General features: G+C 41.4%; 4 protein-coding genes across 6 annotated transcripts; 3 read left to right on the top strand and 1 right to left on the bottom strand.

The window, feature by feature from the left end:
- Positions 1-566: 566 nt before the first annotated feature.
- LOC142883383 (low affinity immunoglobulin epsilon Fc receptor-like) lies at positions 567-5667 on the top strand. Its single transcript, XM_076018206.1, has 11 exons — positions 567-675; positions 816-935; positions 1087-1350; positions 1443-1606; positions 1848-1966; positions 3502-3705; positions 3980-4069; positions 4361-4627; positions 4711-4874; positions 4953-5083; positions 5154-5667. Exons 6-11 carry the CDS (start codon positions 3585-3587, stop codon positions 5314-5316), a joined length of 936 nt encoding a protein of 311 aa, XP_075874321.1. The 5' UTR covers positions 567-675; positions 816-935; positions 1087-1350; positions 1443-1606; positions 1848-1966; positions 3502-3584; the 3' UTR covers positions 5317-5667.
- Positions 5668-6330: 663 nt separating this feature from the next.
- LOC142883379 (uncharacterized) lies at positions 6331-9386 on the top strand. 2 transcript variants are annotated; one of them, XM_076018201.1, is made up of 6 exons: positions 6332-6524; positions 6812-6919; positions 7225-7485; positions 7922-8091; positions 8611-8738; positions 8886-9386. In XM_076018201.1, exons 1-6 carry the CDS (start codon positions 6407-6409, stop codon positions 9037-9039), a joined length of 939 nt encoding a protein of 312 aa, XP_075874316.1. In that variant the 5' UTR covers positions 6332-6406; the 3' UTR covers positions 9040-9386. The 2 variants fall into 2 exon arrangements, with proteins under 2 accessions (XP_075874317.1, XP_075874316.1); XM_076018202.1 differs by lacking the exon at positions 6812-6919 and having other exon boundaries at positions 6331-6524.
- Positions 9387-9519: 133 nt separating this feature from the next.
- LOC142883380 (uncharacterized) lies at positions 9520-12235 on the top strand. 2 transcript variants are annotated; one of them, XM_076018204.1, is made up of 6 exons: positions 9520-9678; positions 9985-10098; positions 10749-11000; positions 11178-11269; positions 11459-11595; positions 11745-12235. In XM_076018204.1, exons 1-6 carry the CDS (start codon positions 9561-9563, stop codon positions 11896-11898), a joined length of 867 nt encoding a protein of 288 aa, XP_075874319.1. In that variant the 5' UTR covers positions 9520-9560; the 3' UTR covers positions 11899-12235. The 2 variants fall into 2 exon arrangements, with proteins under 2 accessions (XP_075874319.1, XP_075874318.1); XM_076018203.1 differs by having other exon boundaries at positions 11106-11269.
- A 135-nt stretch (positions 12236-12370) lies between these two features.
- ttc8 (tetratricopeptide repeat domain 8) lies at positions 12371-16222 on the bottom strand. The gene is made up of 14 exons (XM_076018205.1): positions 16022-16222; positions 15545-15665; positions 15377-15440; positions 15115-15274; positions 14693-14782; positions 14560-14604; positions 14376-14461; positions 14182-14269; positions 13991-14101; positions 13769-13908; positions 13508-13682; positions 12951-13073; positions 12625-12708; positions 12371-12530 (listed from the first exon to the last, which is right to left on the bottom strand). Exons 1-14 carry the CDS (start codon positions 16133-16135, stop codon positions 12414-12416), a joined length of 1518 nt encoding a protein of 505 aa, XP_075874320.1. The 5' UTR covers positions 16136-16222; the 3' UTR covers positions 12371-12413.
- Positions 16223-16260: the final 38 nt, after the last annotated feature.

Genomic DNA, 16260 nt, shown 5'->3' with positions numbered 1-16260 from the left:
CTTCCTTCCTGTAACGCGGAAGTTGCCAAACTGCGGTGCGCTGTTATGAATAATGTTGATAGGTTGTTGTTTTTATTAGATTATTTGTCATTTAACATTATGCAGAACCACGATATATCTTTTTTTAAATGGTTTTTTTTTTTTTAAATTTTAATAAATTGTCATGTTGAACGTCATCCTAAATAAAGGTTATGTGCAGAAAAACACAAACACAAATAGTAGTTAAGGGTTTCGTTTTTAATTTAATTTAATTAAATTAAATTGCCTCATGTTATACATAGATTTTGACCTGTTTATTCTGACCGTTTGGCCAATGGCTAATAAGAATCACTCGGACAGACAGGAATGTTCTTACAAACATATACCCAGCAAAACAGGGTATTTGATGGGAAATGCAAAAAAAAAAAATTCAATTCAATTCAAATGTATTTATTTGAAATATAATACATCAGGGTACTAGACTATGTAGGAGGTTTATGGTTTATTTATTTAGCTTTGACATCAACACAAATGGAGAGAGGGTAAAGGGTAATCCAGACCAGATAACACTGCAAGAGGATTTTGCAATATTGACAGAGCAGCCATCTCACCGTCAAAACAGGCAGATGGATTTTCAAAAGCAAAAACGTTTTGGATTTAAGGGTCCAGGCATGTTGAGCAATAATAATAGCCAAGGTAGGAAATCATCATGGCTTATAACATACAAAAGACAAGGCGGCAATAAGTTATCTTAATATCACTTGTGGTGACGAATGAAAATACGGTCCTGTTAATTTTCTTTTATACACCTCACACTGTCTTGTTTGTTCCCCGAGGATCTGCAGGAACTGTCAGGATTGGATCCAGAAGTATTAGTCGAGATGCATTGATTATCGGATGTCTTGCATTGCTAAACATTATTCTGTTCTTCATCGCTGTTGTAATTGGGATTTACTGTGAGTACCAATGGTCTAAATAAGGACTTTTATATTTGGCTTAGTAAACACTAAACAGAACACCAGTCACATGTCTAACCGGAAACAGAGAGAAATGTGAACCAAGTTTCCACAAATACTTTAGATTTTACTTTTTTTTTTTTTTACACAGGCGGCAATGTCAGTGAGATGTCTGCCTCCGAAAGGGAAACATCACAAACACTCATCCTAGATGTGAACCATGAACAGACAATGTTGAGTAAAGCACTTGGAGAGCAAGAGGAGGCAGAGCGGTTGCTGTTGGAAGTTCAAAGATTTAATAAGCAGCAGACAGCTAATTTCAAGCAGAACGTGACCGTCACTGACGTCTTACAAATGCAACTGGAGGGACTGCGGGAGGAGAAAAGAACCCTGGATTCCAACACGTCTCATATTCGTGAGAGGCTTTTTCATTCGCATTATACATTTTTGTTTTTGAAAGGCACCAATGGTTCCTCTTGTTTCTTTCATTCAATTTTTGTTGAGCAGAGGCGAGCTGCAGACACTGCCTGCCAGGGTGGCACTTGTACAACACAACCTGCTACTTCCATTCTGAATTAGAAGCCCTGGACAAAAGGACCTGGCAAGACAGCAGGGAGTACTGTCAGCAACACGGGGCCACTCTCATTGTGATAGATGATGCCAGTAAGCAGGTAAATTCAGAAAGCTTTTGGTGGGCTGCGTACATTTATATAACTTCATATGTCAAAGTCAAAGTTTTGGGAAACTAGATCAAACACATTTGAATTCAAACTACCTTTTTTCGGTATGAGTTCATAATTGCATTTCAGTGCCTTGTCATGGTATTTGGTGGATAGGTACTGTATTTGTGTTGACATGTTTTCCTTGCACGTGACAAGTTGCACTATGATTGTTAACCTCTTTTTTTCTTAGCTGACTGTGTATGAGAACCTACTCAATCCAGAAGAATCTATTTACGGATCGTGGATTGGCCTTTCAAAAGTCCAAGATCGGTGGATGTGGGAAAATAATGTGACTCAACAAAATGAAGGGTAAGAGCTCTGTGTTTGCTCCACAAATCTGATGAGTTACACAAGTGTAGAGGCTATAGGCCAATGCTTGAAGCCCCTGAGGGGCTTTGCCGGAATTTTTTAATAGACGCGCCGGCAAACTTTGTAGAGTCAGAGACAGTTGCTATGCTTTGCAATAATCTGGTGCATTTCCTCTCCTTATATGCAAACATAAACAAATATACCCATAGCAAACAAATCACCAAAATCGGTTTCTTCAGTGTGGCCTACCCAGACATGGCTTGCTTCCTATTTATTACATGGTGCTAATTGGCACTGACAAAAGCGCTGCAACTTTTTACAACATGCACAAAAAACAAAAAAACAATAAAAACAACTTTGCAAGGCTGGATCACATAGCTTTCAGTTTTGTAATCTTACACATTCACCTCGCAAAGTGCTACAGGGAAACATTTTTTAGTCTCTTTGGCATTGTGACAGAGTCAGGAAGCATGAGCTGGAAGCAACCGTTAGAAGCCCCAGAGGCTTGTGAAAAAAAAAAAAAAAATACGGGAAGTGACTGAAATAAAAAAGTTAAAAGTCGCAAAAAAAAAAAAATTAAAGAAAGAAAAAAGAGAAATAGACAGAAGGCTTTTCTCCGTTAGGTAAGAATGTTTTCACAGTTTTCACATAGACTAAGGGCCAACTGTCACTTAGCTGTTTGTACACGGAATCAAGTTCTCTTATTTGACAGTTACCGATCTTTCCCCCCCCCCGAAGGTACTGGAGGCAAGGACAACCCGGTAACGTTTTGGGAAATTCGCAATGTGCATCTATATCAAACATTAGAGACCCATGGCGTGCATGGTCTAGCACATCATGCTATGCGACATTGTCCTGGATATGTGAAAAGGATGTTGTATCTGGATAAGTGGGTGGTCTTTAGATGCCTCCACAAATAAACACACACACACACACACACACACACACACACACACATGCATGCGTGCATACACACACAAATCATAGAACTCTGTTCTCAGGAATATTGTGCATGATGTTGTTTTTAATTTGCTTATGAATGATTGTTGCCATTCAAAAAACTACTGTAATAAAAGAGAAACAGATGGCACCACATTTTCCTGTGTGATATCAATATATGAAAAGGGTGCCCCTACATGCAGTGCGGAAAATGCACGATTTTTGTGTTTCAAACTTCATGATGTCCCAGCAAACGCTTCTCATTGTGCTTACAAAGGAATTTGAAGTTTACGTCGTCTTGTGATGAAGATATTTTTTTCTTTTTTCTGTATGTTGGCCAGTTTTCCAGCTTTATTTCCTTTTTAAATGGAATGGCAGATAGCATAGGGCTACATACTAACAACATCCACACATGCAAAACAATCGTCTTGTTAGTTCCACAAATGTGTAGTGGTTTTGTTTTTCTACTGAATCTTTCTATCCAAAAGCCGTTGGCTCACTGTGGTCGGCACAGCAACTTTTTGCTCACCGCTGCAGTTTTCATTTGCAATCACTGCGGGGTGATGGTTTCGTTTCCCTCCGCCATAATTCTACAGTGAGATTTGAAACACACGTATGTAAGACCTATCCTCCTGACGGACAGTAAAAGGGGACAGACAGCCGACTGGACAGCGCCAAGATGGAGAATCAACAGCAAAGGGCGGACAACGGGCCAAAAATGTCATTCATACCCAAGACGTATCAACTTTTCTGCAGCAGCAAAGGAGCTTTGGTGTCAAACTATGAAAAATATGGACCAGGTAAAACTTGTTTTACGCAATTTATCACAAATATATGTGCTGTCCCTACATTTTTCAGGGGCCGAGCGCTACATGGTGCAGCATTAACTTATAATAATTACAACTACAAGAAGAGCCTGTCTTATCTTCTATGATTATTTGAACGTAACCCGTACTGTCGAGCGTTGGGCTGAGGCAACATGTTAAAAATAGACACTGCAAGTTTTAAGAGTAAAATTAAAAGACTGCACCCCGATCATAATGTCAGCTATAATCTTCATTCTAATTGGTTCAGGTGGACATGGATCGGACCGACGACTTGTTCTGTCTTTGGGACTACTGAATATTATTTTGCTCATCATTGCCATTGTTATTGGGGCAAACTGTGAGTATGACGATTGGCGAAGGAGATTCAGTTCCCTCTACGACTGCAACAACAATGAGTTATGTTGTAAATGTTATTTTTCTGTGACTTACATGTTTTTTGTGTTTTATATTTGCCAGTTTAAGGAATAAAAATGCAAAACAGACAAAAGACCTTTTTAAATGAAAACTCAGCGCTTCGAGTTAATCGTATTTCATACACAAAGGGCCAAGAGCGATAACGGTGCATTTTATTCCGTGAAATAATTGAATCCAGCTCGACACAGCTTTAACGGTGCTTTCACCTGTGCAGGTGCGGGAATAAAATCCGGATCGCTTCACGTGTCGGACTCGGCCGTGGCGAAGGTCATAAATGAGCTCAGCTATCTCCGTAGCAACCACAGTGATGTGATGGAGGCTGAAATAGAAGCCAAAAGCGCATTAGACAATGCGCTGAAGAACCACAAACAGCTAAAGGTGCAAATTGCCGAAAAGAAAGCTGCCAACGACAACTATCAGAAGCAGGTTGAGGTTCTTCTGGAGCAAAAGTTAACTCTGCAGGCGAATCTTTCTGCTGCTGGTGAGCCACAAAACACTCAAGGTCAGCCAGTTCATTTCAGGATTTCAAAAGGAAACACTGACCTTTACTCTTGTTTCTATCAGATGACTCTTGCCTGATTTGTCCATCTGGGTGGATCGCTTACAACTCATCCTGCTACTTCTTTTCCTTCACTGAATCCCGCGTTAAAAAGAACTGGCCAGATAGCAGGGCCGACTGTACCGGTCGCAACTCGGACATGATTGTGGTCGATAACAAGGAGGAGCAGGTGAGATTTGAGGAACACTTATCAGAATTTAAACTTTCCCATCATGGTGAACTTCTCTCCCTCTCTTGTTGTTCCTAGACATTTGTGAGTGCCACTATTGAGAGCATGTCTGCCAGTTCCCAGGGCGACACGTTCTGGCTGGGCCTCAGTGACACAGCGACAGAGGGCCAGTGGGTTTGGGTTAACAATGTAGTCGAAACGGAGAACAGGTAAGTGTTACGCCAGAATAAATGCATTGTTTTATTATTCCGTTTTTAATAACGGTTGGGTTTTGTAAAGGTACTGGATGGAGGGAGAGCCAAACGACCACGGACACCGCGGAGAAGACTGCGCCGTCACAGCTTTCAGGCCGACATTCCCTTGGGGAACACGCAATGACCTCAACTGCGAAACACAGAAGAAGCTCTGGATATGTGAAATGGCAGCGAGAAGAACCGCCTGAGCTGAAGTTGCAAATCTTTATTTAGAAATTGTTTTGCATGAATTCAAGCAACAAAAACACTGATGGCGGGTCCCAAAATTGTTGTTTTCGGCGATATCTGGATGTGATATGCCAACGCTGCTTTTCACATGTGGCCACGCGCTCTGGGTTTTTTTGGGGGGGACAATCCGAATGCAGAATGGATGTAGTGTGTTTGATCCACTCACTTCCAGCCGACAGAAGATTGTAATTAAAACAATAATGTCCCAATACTATCAATTTTACAAAAGGCCAACTGACTGCTGTAATTCCCACACCCTCCCTGAAACCATCCTATCAATAAAACATTGTCAATATTGCCATTTGTCAACATTGTCTGACTCTTGAACATTTATTTTGTCTGTTGACTCACATTTAGCCGTTCCTTTCATGTATGTATTAGCAGAAGGTAAAACAATTACTTATGTGGTAGTGCTGCAGCATTGGGAAGCGCCTGATCTACATATTGCAATATTTGTTATAAATACAATAGTGAAAATAAGGACTGAGGTGTGGATGCATTAAATGTAATCTAATGCTTTATATAGAGCTAGAAGAATCTGTTGAACACCCTTTTCACCTTAAATTTTTTGCTAAGAACCCCAATTAAACATATTACACATACAAAGTATTTCACAGGGAAATGGCTGTATTTATATAATGAAAGTGAAAAACATGTCTTTAACATCCAGAACTAGGACTGAACAATAAAGTTGAAGACATTATAAAATGACATTTCTACCAGTTTCTATTACTGTCAAAAACAGGTTCATATATTACATGAATGGCAATAAAGCAATTTTAATCCTTGAAGTATCTAGAAACATGCTGACAAATTATCATTTCAAAACGTTTTTGTTTTTTTACTGGAATCATTACGCAAGAAAGAAGAGTTCTTCCAAGGAAATGAGGAATCTGCCCATAAAACTATGAACTGTGCATTTTTCACAAGAATTTCGCTTCCTCTTCATGTCCCCACATGACCTGAAAGGGAACCTTCAGTGACAAACTGGTGGCGGTATGCGACTAACTGCCCATCGTAATGCACTCGGGCATTCGCTGAGAAGTCACAATGGAGAACGCCAACTATAATTTTTCAGGTATTTCGAGCAAACATGGAAGCGAGGAAAACCTGAGCGTGGTGGAGCATCCTGCCCCCGTCCACCGCTCAAATCAGACCAAATATCAAGGTACAGTGAATTCACGTCAAGTCAAGATTTCGACAAAACACCTCTCTGGTCTCTGCCATTGTAAGATCAAGATTCAGCGGCTGGCTTTGCACTGCGTTTTTAATGGAAATTTGAATAGATTATCAAAGTGAATCATCAGATTAGATTTTTTCAAAGTCATAAATGCCTTTAACAAAAATCATGTGAGTGCAGTGATGATGCCTTTCTCAACAAGACTTGATAAAGTTGTATTGTGAGAACTGTCATAGAGCAATTCTGACTGTGTTTTATTATGTCTCTCTGTCCAGTGTTGACACAAAGAATTGAAGCACTAAATCACTGCAGCATTCCTGTGTTGAGCCTGACTCTGCTGGCTGCTTTCCTTCTGATGCTTGATATTGGCCTTGGGGTCCACTGTGAGTTAATAAGTCTGCCTGCAGCCCAGTACAGTGTTTGATTGCTTCCATCTCAAATACTCTGCTGAGTCTCCTCTCACTCTGGTCTTATCTTTTCTATATCATTGCAAAAAAAAAGAAGTGCAGTTTATTTTTATTTGAATTATTTTGGAAGTTCATTAATTGTCCATGGGCCCAATTATTTACAAATGATTTACTTACTTACTTATTTTAAGAGTAATACAAAATACATAAATAGCATGTTAAAAAAATCTTGAAACATGGGTAGTGAATGGAGAAATCATTTGCTCGTTGAACTTCTACAGACAGCGATCTGAAAGACAGCCACCTCACGCTGAATGAGACAGAGCGCCTGGCCAACGACTTGAAAGAACTACACAACACCTACAAGGAGGCCATCACGTCAATGGGCAGAAACAAAAAGGGCCTGGACCATGAGCTGAGCGCTCAAACACCCACCCAGTGGGAGCTCGAGCACCAGAGCAAAAGAGCCACAGAGTATGTGGAAAGAATTGCTCATATGAAAGAGGATATCGTTGCACTTGAGAGAAAAATACCAAAAAACGGTAATTTTTTAATATCCTAATACACACGCATACACACACATATATGTTTTTTCGTTCATTTTCATGACTATTTACATTGTAGATTGTCGCTCAAGGCATCAAAACTATACATATGGAATATGTATTCAACAAAAAATGTGAAATAACACAAGTTTTATATTTTAGGTGATCTAGAACATCCACATTTCATATAATAGGGTTCATAACATAACATTTTTTGGTATTTAACATTTTTTTTCTTTTGCCACATTAATCCGCATATCTTGGTCATGTATTTGAAGTCTTCAGTATGTATCTACAGTGTAGAAAGTAGTAACGATAAAGAAGAAACAGGTGTGTCCAAACTTTTGACTGGTAGTGTATATACAGTATATAATATATATGGTGCTTTCTGGTGTTGGTTTGTGTGTTGATGGTGTCTGTTATTTTTCTGCAGTCACACTCCATAGTTGCAAACCATGTCCCCAAGGATGGCTCTGGCTCAGCTCGTCGTGCTACTTGTTCACGTTCCAAGACTTTTATGGAACTAAAAATTGGCCAAAGGCCCAGAAGTTTTGCCAGGCGTACGGCGGTGATCTGGCCATCATAGACACCACAGACAAAGAGGTAAAACCTCTCTGGAGTTATCATGTCACGTTGCCATCACGTAAAGAGCCCATAGACAACAGGTGTGAAACTGGAGCCAAAACGTTGATATGTGGTGATGAAGTGTTGGGTCACATTCAGCCAGACCAATCAGATGTTACAAGTAGCCGATACAGGAGCTAGGCTTCCTATTGGAGCGAGAGGTGACATTAGCCTAGCCGTGAGCAGCTATCCTATTGCCAGCTGCAATGCGCTGCAGTGTTTGAGAGAACTCTTTTCAGAGGCCGACAGAAGTAAAGTAAAAACATGTATGCAAATGCAATCCAGCTAAGATAAAAGTGCCTCTGCTCCAGAATCTGGGCACTTCCTCTAATCTCGATTTAGCTTCTTGTAAGGGCTCTTCTAGCTTGTGGCTAGCCTTTTTGTCAATTGAAATTTGGACAAGATGAACAAGAAAATTCACATTACAGTTTTTATTTTTTTAATCCTGAAACCCTGCTTCAAAAAAATGTTTCCGTTTGTTCAACCCTAATTCTTCAGCGCGACATCGTACGTCACGTGAGGAACAACGTTGAACCCGATTCCGAAGTTGGTTTCTGGATCGGACTAAAAGGCTCCCCAAACCAAGGGATATGGAATTGGGCTGATGGAAGAGTATTGATTGAGGGGTAAGACTTAATTATTATGTTGTGATATTTTATTAAATTAAATTAAATTTAAAAAAATCCTAAACGTGAGGGTCGTCAGCTGGAGACTAAACGTTAAGGCTGCGGTTGTGTCGAGTGTCTTTTGTCAGTGTTCATTATTTGCTCCAGGTACTGGCAGGATGGTGAACCGGGTCCCACGAGTGAAAGGCTCTGTGCTGCTGTGTTCAACACAACAAACTTCTTCAAAGCTTGGAACGACAACAGCTGTGAGAATGGCAATCTGAAGTGGATTTGTGAAAAAGCCCCGAATGGGCAGAGCTAAATGCATGCTGTTTTAAAACCAACAGTTCATTTTTAAAGGTGTACAAGGTAGAGAGTGAATTTCCTGCATAATCATTATCAGTATTATAAATAATATTTCATTAGGTATGTCATATTTTTTGTATGGGATAATAAAGAAAAAAAATTATCATTGTCGTATTGTATTATTGTGTTATTATTATTCCCCTTGCAATGAGAGAATTTTAAATACTTTTTCAGTTTATCAGGCTGCAGTTAGAGTGGTGTGAAGTAAAGAACTATTGAAAAATATCTTTTGTTGCAAAATGTTGATTTGTATAGTCATTCATCAGGCAGACCGTAACTAAATAAATGGGATATTATAAATAAGCTGCTTGTAAAATCTGAAAGTAAATATTTAACTAATTAAACAAGCACACAGGTGGGCAATCTGCGTGCACGTGCGTGCATACACACACACACACACACACACACACAGGCCAATGTCCTGGCAAACAATCTCCCCTGCACAAATGTGCGGCTGCCGTGGTCTGCACTGTCAAAATGGAGGACGGGGAAAGTTCAGACGGCCTCAACGGTCACAATTATAAAAAACTGTTCAGTGAAGAGGACTCGAGCGGAGATGAGCAGCCGTCCGGCTCAGAGCAAGAACAGCGGCAAGGTATGCACACGCGCATACACACGTTCCTGAGTGGATTTGTTCGCCTCTCTAATACTGGTGAAGAAATCGAAAAAGAAGGAAGGGAGCCTAATTCTTTCCTGTCGTAAACCATTTTAGCCACACTGTCAAATAGCTGCTACAAAACTGTGTAACAAAGATAGTTTAAGATTTTAAGAAGAACAATTTTCAGAAGAAGGACCCCCTTGTCCCGTTTCATGCACTGATGTTAGAATGATATCCAGTTATAAAAGCGCACCGTAGTAGCGTGATGGTGCTCCAGTACTGATCCACTGCTGCTCTTTTTAGTGTTTGTGTCCATGGTGCGCCGTGAACCCAGAGTGAAAAACAAAGTGGTCGCCTACTGCCTGGCAGTGCTCGCCATTGCCCTGCTGGTGGTCGACATTGGGCTGGGAGTCTTCTGTAAGTCTGGAGAATGAATGAATTTCAATTTTCATTTGCCCCAGTGTGTTCATCATAATGTGATCAATAGCTGGGCTTTGCCATTGCTTCTACGTGCATTTGAAATAATCAACCTCTGAGGACTAGTAAATGACTAAATAACAAGAGTTGGGGGTGAACATAGCTTGCAAAAGTGGATTGCTGGAGGGAACAGAGCCAGTGGTGCTATAAGACTATGGCAGATTTAGATGCATGGATTTACAGCACTCACCCCCCAGAAACAATAATACTGGGCAAAGACAAATGGTACCAGATGCTAACCCTGTCCTTAGCATTTTTTATTGTGTAGTACAGGTACATGTCACTGTATCACTGCATTGCATTATAGGCTGTACGTATTTTTATGTAGGAAGATGTAAACAGAGGGTAAATTAAATAATAAAGAGCCTTAATAAGCAAAACACTATACAGAGAGCCTCAGACATGATGTTTTAATTATATGTTTGCCTCACGGTTTTCTTAAGCAGCCATCAGATAATACTGTGAAACTCCTGCAATGTTTTACTGCTGCATAAACTACTGGAGCGCATCCCCCCTCTCTGTTGGCTGAAGGGTCTTGCGCACTGATGCACTCCTAATGCGTGAAACAACACATCCTCACCACTTTACAGATAACAAGCTCACCACTGGTCAACGCACAGTCATGGACATCAACAGTGAGTTGATCAAACTGCAGACTTCCCACAAAAACGCAATTCAACGTCGGGATGACGCCAAGAAAGAGTTGGCAAGCGAGCGCAACCATCAAAAGCAGCAGAAGTGGGAGATGGAGAACCTGGTGAGAAGAGAGAAGGACTTCAAAGAGCAGTTGGACAAAGTTCACATGGAGATTGTAGCACTGAGATCCCACATGCCGGTGCTTGGTGAGAACTGTATTCTTCCCTCACCCATTTTCTCATTCTGTTACAACTGCCAAGCAACTAACAATAAAAAAAAAAAATCATGTGTTTTCTCTCTTTTTTTGACAGAGGAGGGCTGCCGGCGCTGTCTAACGGGATGGATTTTTATGAACTCAATGTGTTACTATTTACCTTTTTCAGACACCGCTGTGCGTAAGACATGGCAGGAAGCGAGAAGGTTCTGCCAGAAATATAAAAGTGACCTGGCAGTGATCGACAATAACCAAAAACATGTAAGATATATTATTAAGCTACTCACAGAAAGGGATTTTTGACTCTCAGGTGAAATTTATGAAAAATGTGACGAGGTTCATGCCACAGTACTTATTAGTACGTAGCAGACATTTTTGTTTTTTGTCGTCTTCGTATCTACCACCGACTGTGTGTATGTGTGTGTGTGTGTGTCTGTCTGGTGCTTTCAGCTGGCGATAACTGAGTTGATAAATCGTTTCCAAAACCCTTCGAGACTCATAGCCCACAGCGGCTTCTGGATTGGCTTGCATGATACGGAAGTGGAAGGGATATGGAGATGGTTGAACGGAAGAAACCTGGATTTACCGTAAGACTTCAGTAGCGTTCAGACTTCTAAATCGCCACAGTCATCGCCATAGACGCCTCAAAGGGCCATCTCGGACACTGAAAGCACGCATGCGTACGTTTGAACTCAAACTCGCAGAGCCGTTTTGCTGACTCAGTTCCCTGCTTCAGGTTCTGGAACGACGGCGAACCCAACGATTTATACGGTGAGGACTGCGCGGCTACGTACCCAAGAGAGAACCCCTTCAAGGCCTGGAATGATGCTCCGTGCACTTATCATTTGAGATGGATTTGTGAAATGGCAGGAAAGCCATTTGAAATGTAACGTAAAACTACATTAGAAAAAGAAAAAAACTCTGAGGTTGATTGGATTTATTTGTTTTTTAATTGTCAAATAGTTTTTCTGGCGCTATAAAATTGCCAGAACTGCAAAAAAGAGAACAAATGCAGAATTCTCCACTTTAACAATACAAATGTAAGTTAATCGTTACCTGTAATAAATAAATATTTACCTATATCATATGTTACAACATGTTACACTATTGTTTCACCGCATAATCAAGAGGACATTCATGTCAAGGGTCTCCAACCTCCACAGTTGAACTTGCTGGACGTCCTGTCATGTGTATTAACTGTTGATAACAAACAGAATCTAAACCTAATGCGCATCCGTAGGTCTGACCAAGGTGTCCACTTGGGATCACTATTGATGGATTCATATCTTGAGTAATGTCGCTATTACAGAAGGACATTATCAGGGAAAAAAACATTGTTTCCCAAGCAGCAGCAGCAGCAGCAGCAGCAGCAGCAGCAGCAGCAGCAGCAGCAGCAGGAGGATCCCTACAGCACGGAAAAGTGCTCCCGCAGCTGCTTCAGAAGTTGCTGAGTGTCGACGTGCTCCGGAAACGAGTCCTCAGACTTCTGGGCCGCGGTGTAGCTGCTCTGAAGATCTCCAATCTGGGCAGCGACAAAACACCGCGACTTGAGTTTATGGAGCAACAAAGGTGAAAAACGACAAAGGCAGGTTGAGAACAATTAAACTGTTGGTTACCTTTTCAGAGAGGATGGAGAGATTAAAGTGCGGCTCATACATGTGAGGAGCCAGTGAGGCGGCAGTCTGTAGAAAAGCTTTGGACTGGGAAAAGAAAAGGAGGGAAACAACAACCTTTAATTTTCATTCACCTTGGCTTTAATTGAGGGAAAGCTTATTTGTTCCAAATGAAGAGACATTTTCAAACATTTAAATCTGTGTTTCAATATTGCAGATTGCAGTTCTTTCTGAAGTACATCACTTAAAAGGTTTGGAAAGCCCAATCAACATGATCTCACTCCTCTTTGTTAGAGAGGTATAAAATCGAGGTAAAGACACGTCCTCACCTGTTCAATGCGTCCTTTACGCAACTCCAGCACAGACAAGTTGTTGTAAGCCTCCGCATGGTCATTATTAAAGGCCAAAGTCAGTTTGAAACACTGGTAGGCCAGCGTCAAGTCTCCGATGCCCTGTAGAAATAAAGACACTTAGATAGGATTCACAGCCGTATTAGGACGGAATCATCACTTTTCATATTATGAAAAGGTTCCATGTTATGCAACATTCACTTTAACAATGTTTTACAACAATAATGTGTCTCCGGCCTGCACACTGAACTCTCCAGTGATAGAGAAAAGTCCATCCTTGACTTATTTTGCTTGCGGTGCTTTTCAGCAAGAGCTATGTTGCAATGTCACAAAGTGCAGTGACACCTTATACTCTCTTTAATAAGAAACATCCCCAGTCAAGTTTTTAGCAGGAAACTGAAGGAAGAGACTGTAAAGCAGAGGGCAAAGTATACAGAATTCTGAAGGCTTACAGAGCTTATTAGAGGATTCATTGTGTGAGACTGCACTGGCTGCTTCAGCACTAAAGACATTTGGGACATCCTGTGGACACTCACCACAGCCACGTGGCCAATATTGTACCAGACGTCGGCCTGCTCCTCATCGTTGCCCACCAGGGCCAGCGCCCTCTCGAAAGAGGACAGAGTCATGTCGTACTGCTGTGCGTAAAAGCAGCACAAGCCCAAGTTGTTGTACAGCTGACAGTTGTACACCCCCATCTGGAGCAGCCGTCTGGCAAGAGGAGGAATCGCAACAGTCGTTTTACAAAACTTTGCGCCGATGCGTGGCATCAATAATTCATGGGGAGCGTGTTCTACCTGTAGAAGCGCAGCGCAATCTCAGGCTGATCGGTGTAGAAGTGATTACTGCCGATGCAGGCTATGGCCTCCACGTGCGTGTTATCTTGCTTCAGCACTTCTCTGTAGTACTCCGTGGCCGACGTAATGTTGTTCATCTCCTGTGGAGGCGTTGCAGGACACGTGGTGAAATATGGTCACCCCTGAGAAAAAAGGACGTGCTGTATCTGGCCGACGCTGTACCTCATGTATGCGAGCGATCCCTGTCAGAAGGGTGACCTCTCCAGGAAAGTGGTCCAGGCCTTGCTTGAAAAGGTTGAGCGCCGTTATGGGTTGATCCAGCCGCTGGTATACCTAAGGTGGCCAAGCACAATGTTTTTCTTTAATAATATGCAAGTTTGACATTAAGTTGCTGCAACGTTGTTGCACTCTACCTTTGCCAGGTAAAGATACGTGTCGACCATTTCTTGGTGGTTGAGAGCAGATCGAAACTGTTTTTCTGCTTCTCGATATAAACCAAGCCTGCAAAAGTCAGACAGATCAGCAATCACAAAAACTAAAAGAAATGATCGGATTTAGATGCCAGTAAAATAGTTGCAGGCAAAGAAAATGCTCATGAGTAACTTGCCGATAGTAGCATTTCCCCAGTTGAACTTTCCACCACCAGTCTTTGAACTGAGCGTGTTCCGTAGCCTGAGCAGCCAAGTCTAAAGCCTGGACAAATTGAAATTTTTACAGGATGTGTGGTACATCATTACAGTAAAGTGACACTACAATTGGTTTGCCTTGTACTTGATCTATGCAGGACTTACATTTTTCACATCATTTTCATGATGGAAGATGTACTCAAACAGCGTCTAAGAAGGGAAATAAAATGTGAGTTGACATTTGAGAAAGAGTGATTATCTTCAATTCTGAAGTTTTGGTCTTCGACGCACATCTTACCCTGGATAAATTTGGCTTTTGGGAATATTTGGACATATTCAGTCGAGACAGGTTTATAAAGGGTCCTTCTGGATTAGTTAACATGGAGGCCTGAAGAAAGATTTTATTATTTTATATAAGATTTTATATATTTATTTTATACTTCTAGTTTCAACTTTTCAAACATAGAACAAATGCACAATAAAGAATATGGAGACAAGTTACTGAATTTATTGTCATGAGTGGAAGTACTAAATACTCTTAAATTTATTTTATACATTATTTTTAATACTTTGAAATTGTAAAGGAAATTCAAAAGAGGTAGAGCAATTGTATCTCAAATATTATACTGATTATTTTACAGTTACTGTGTTTCAAAAATATATATACTGTATATAGTTTCAAGTTACAGTGAAACACTTTCTCTGAAGTGTTTGACTCACTGTTCCCAGGCGGATGAATCTCCCAGAAGCACTGGTAACAGGACGGGCCGTGCTTGCTGTACGCGGGGTCTTGATGGCCTGCTCCATTGTTCCGGGACGTCCTGACTGAGTGCTGGGTCTCACAAATCCCGATAAGGGACGGCCAGATTGGGTCATTGGTCTGCAATTTAATAGCAAAAAAACAAACAAACTACATGAGGTACTTCTGAATGGCTATTCGCTAATAGCAACCACCACTGTAATATTGTGGGTCCAACTTTACCGAACAGCCGGAGTTGGACCTGCACCTTGACTCGTTCCTGGGAGTCTCAGTGATGTGCCAGGCCCTAGATGTCAAGCAAGGTCTTATCACTGAGGTCTTATGAATAAATTGCGCTAAAAACAAAAAAAACAAACAAAAACAAAGCAAAAACAAACAAACAAAACTTACGGGCAACTTGGGCAATTGAGCTCTCGTCCAACATCATCTCAGCAATCCCCTCCTGATCGACCTCAACTTCATCGATGTAAACCATCTCTGTCAGAGCATGCGTTTTTAAGCTCCATGCAGCCTATGAAAGATGAGATATCAAAATCATAGAGACAGACCAGTGTGTGACATTGAGAATTTTTACATTCCTGGGTAACCCTTGTGAATCTGTGGACATGACAACTAAACAGCGGTGATGGTTACCTCTGAGATAAGTAATGAGCTTTCCTGAAGCCAGCATGCAGTAAGTTAGTGGGAAAAGCGTCAACAGATGAAGACAATTGAGTAAAGGTGAGTAAATGGACAGACAGAAATGTTGAAGACAGATTCGGAAAACACAGAACTCAGATCGGATCACGACACACCGGCTTTTCGCGAGGGATAATCGCAGCGATGTTAGCCTCATCAAGCTAGCCATAGCACGGCACAGTGCAGTACCTGATCGTACGGGTTGTCGTGCAGTATTTTAGTGCAAATGTCAGAGCACTGTTGAAGCTTCCGTCTCCGGAGGTAGCTCCACGCCAAGAACAACGGGTCCATCGTCACCTCCATTCCTCCGACGGGGCGAAAGGCTGCAATAAAAGTAGTCTGGGTGAGTAGAAGACAGGAGCTAGTATGGCGGAGAGAATCAAGCTTCTTCCCGTCGCTCAGCAACGCTGAAGGTGGGCGGGGCTCAG

Source organism: Nelusetta ayraudi, unplaced genomic scaffold (assembly GCF_046127955.1).
Source record: "Nelusetta ayraudi isolate G7.1 ecotype Tasmania unplaced genomic scaffold, CSIRO-AGI_Nayr_v1 ptg000007l, whole genome shotgun sequence".
NCBI classification, from domain to species: domain Eukaryota; kingdom Metazoa; phylum Chordata; class Actinopteri; order Tetraodontiformes; family Monacanthidae; genus Nelusetta; species Nelusetta ayraudi.
Note: the sequence above shows the minus strand (reverse complement) of the source record. Positions and strands in the feature narration are given on the sequence as shown.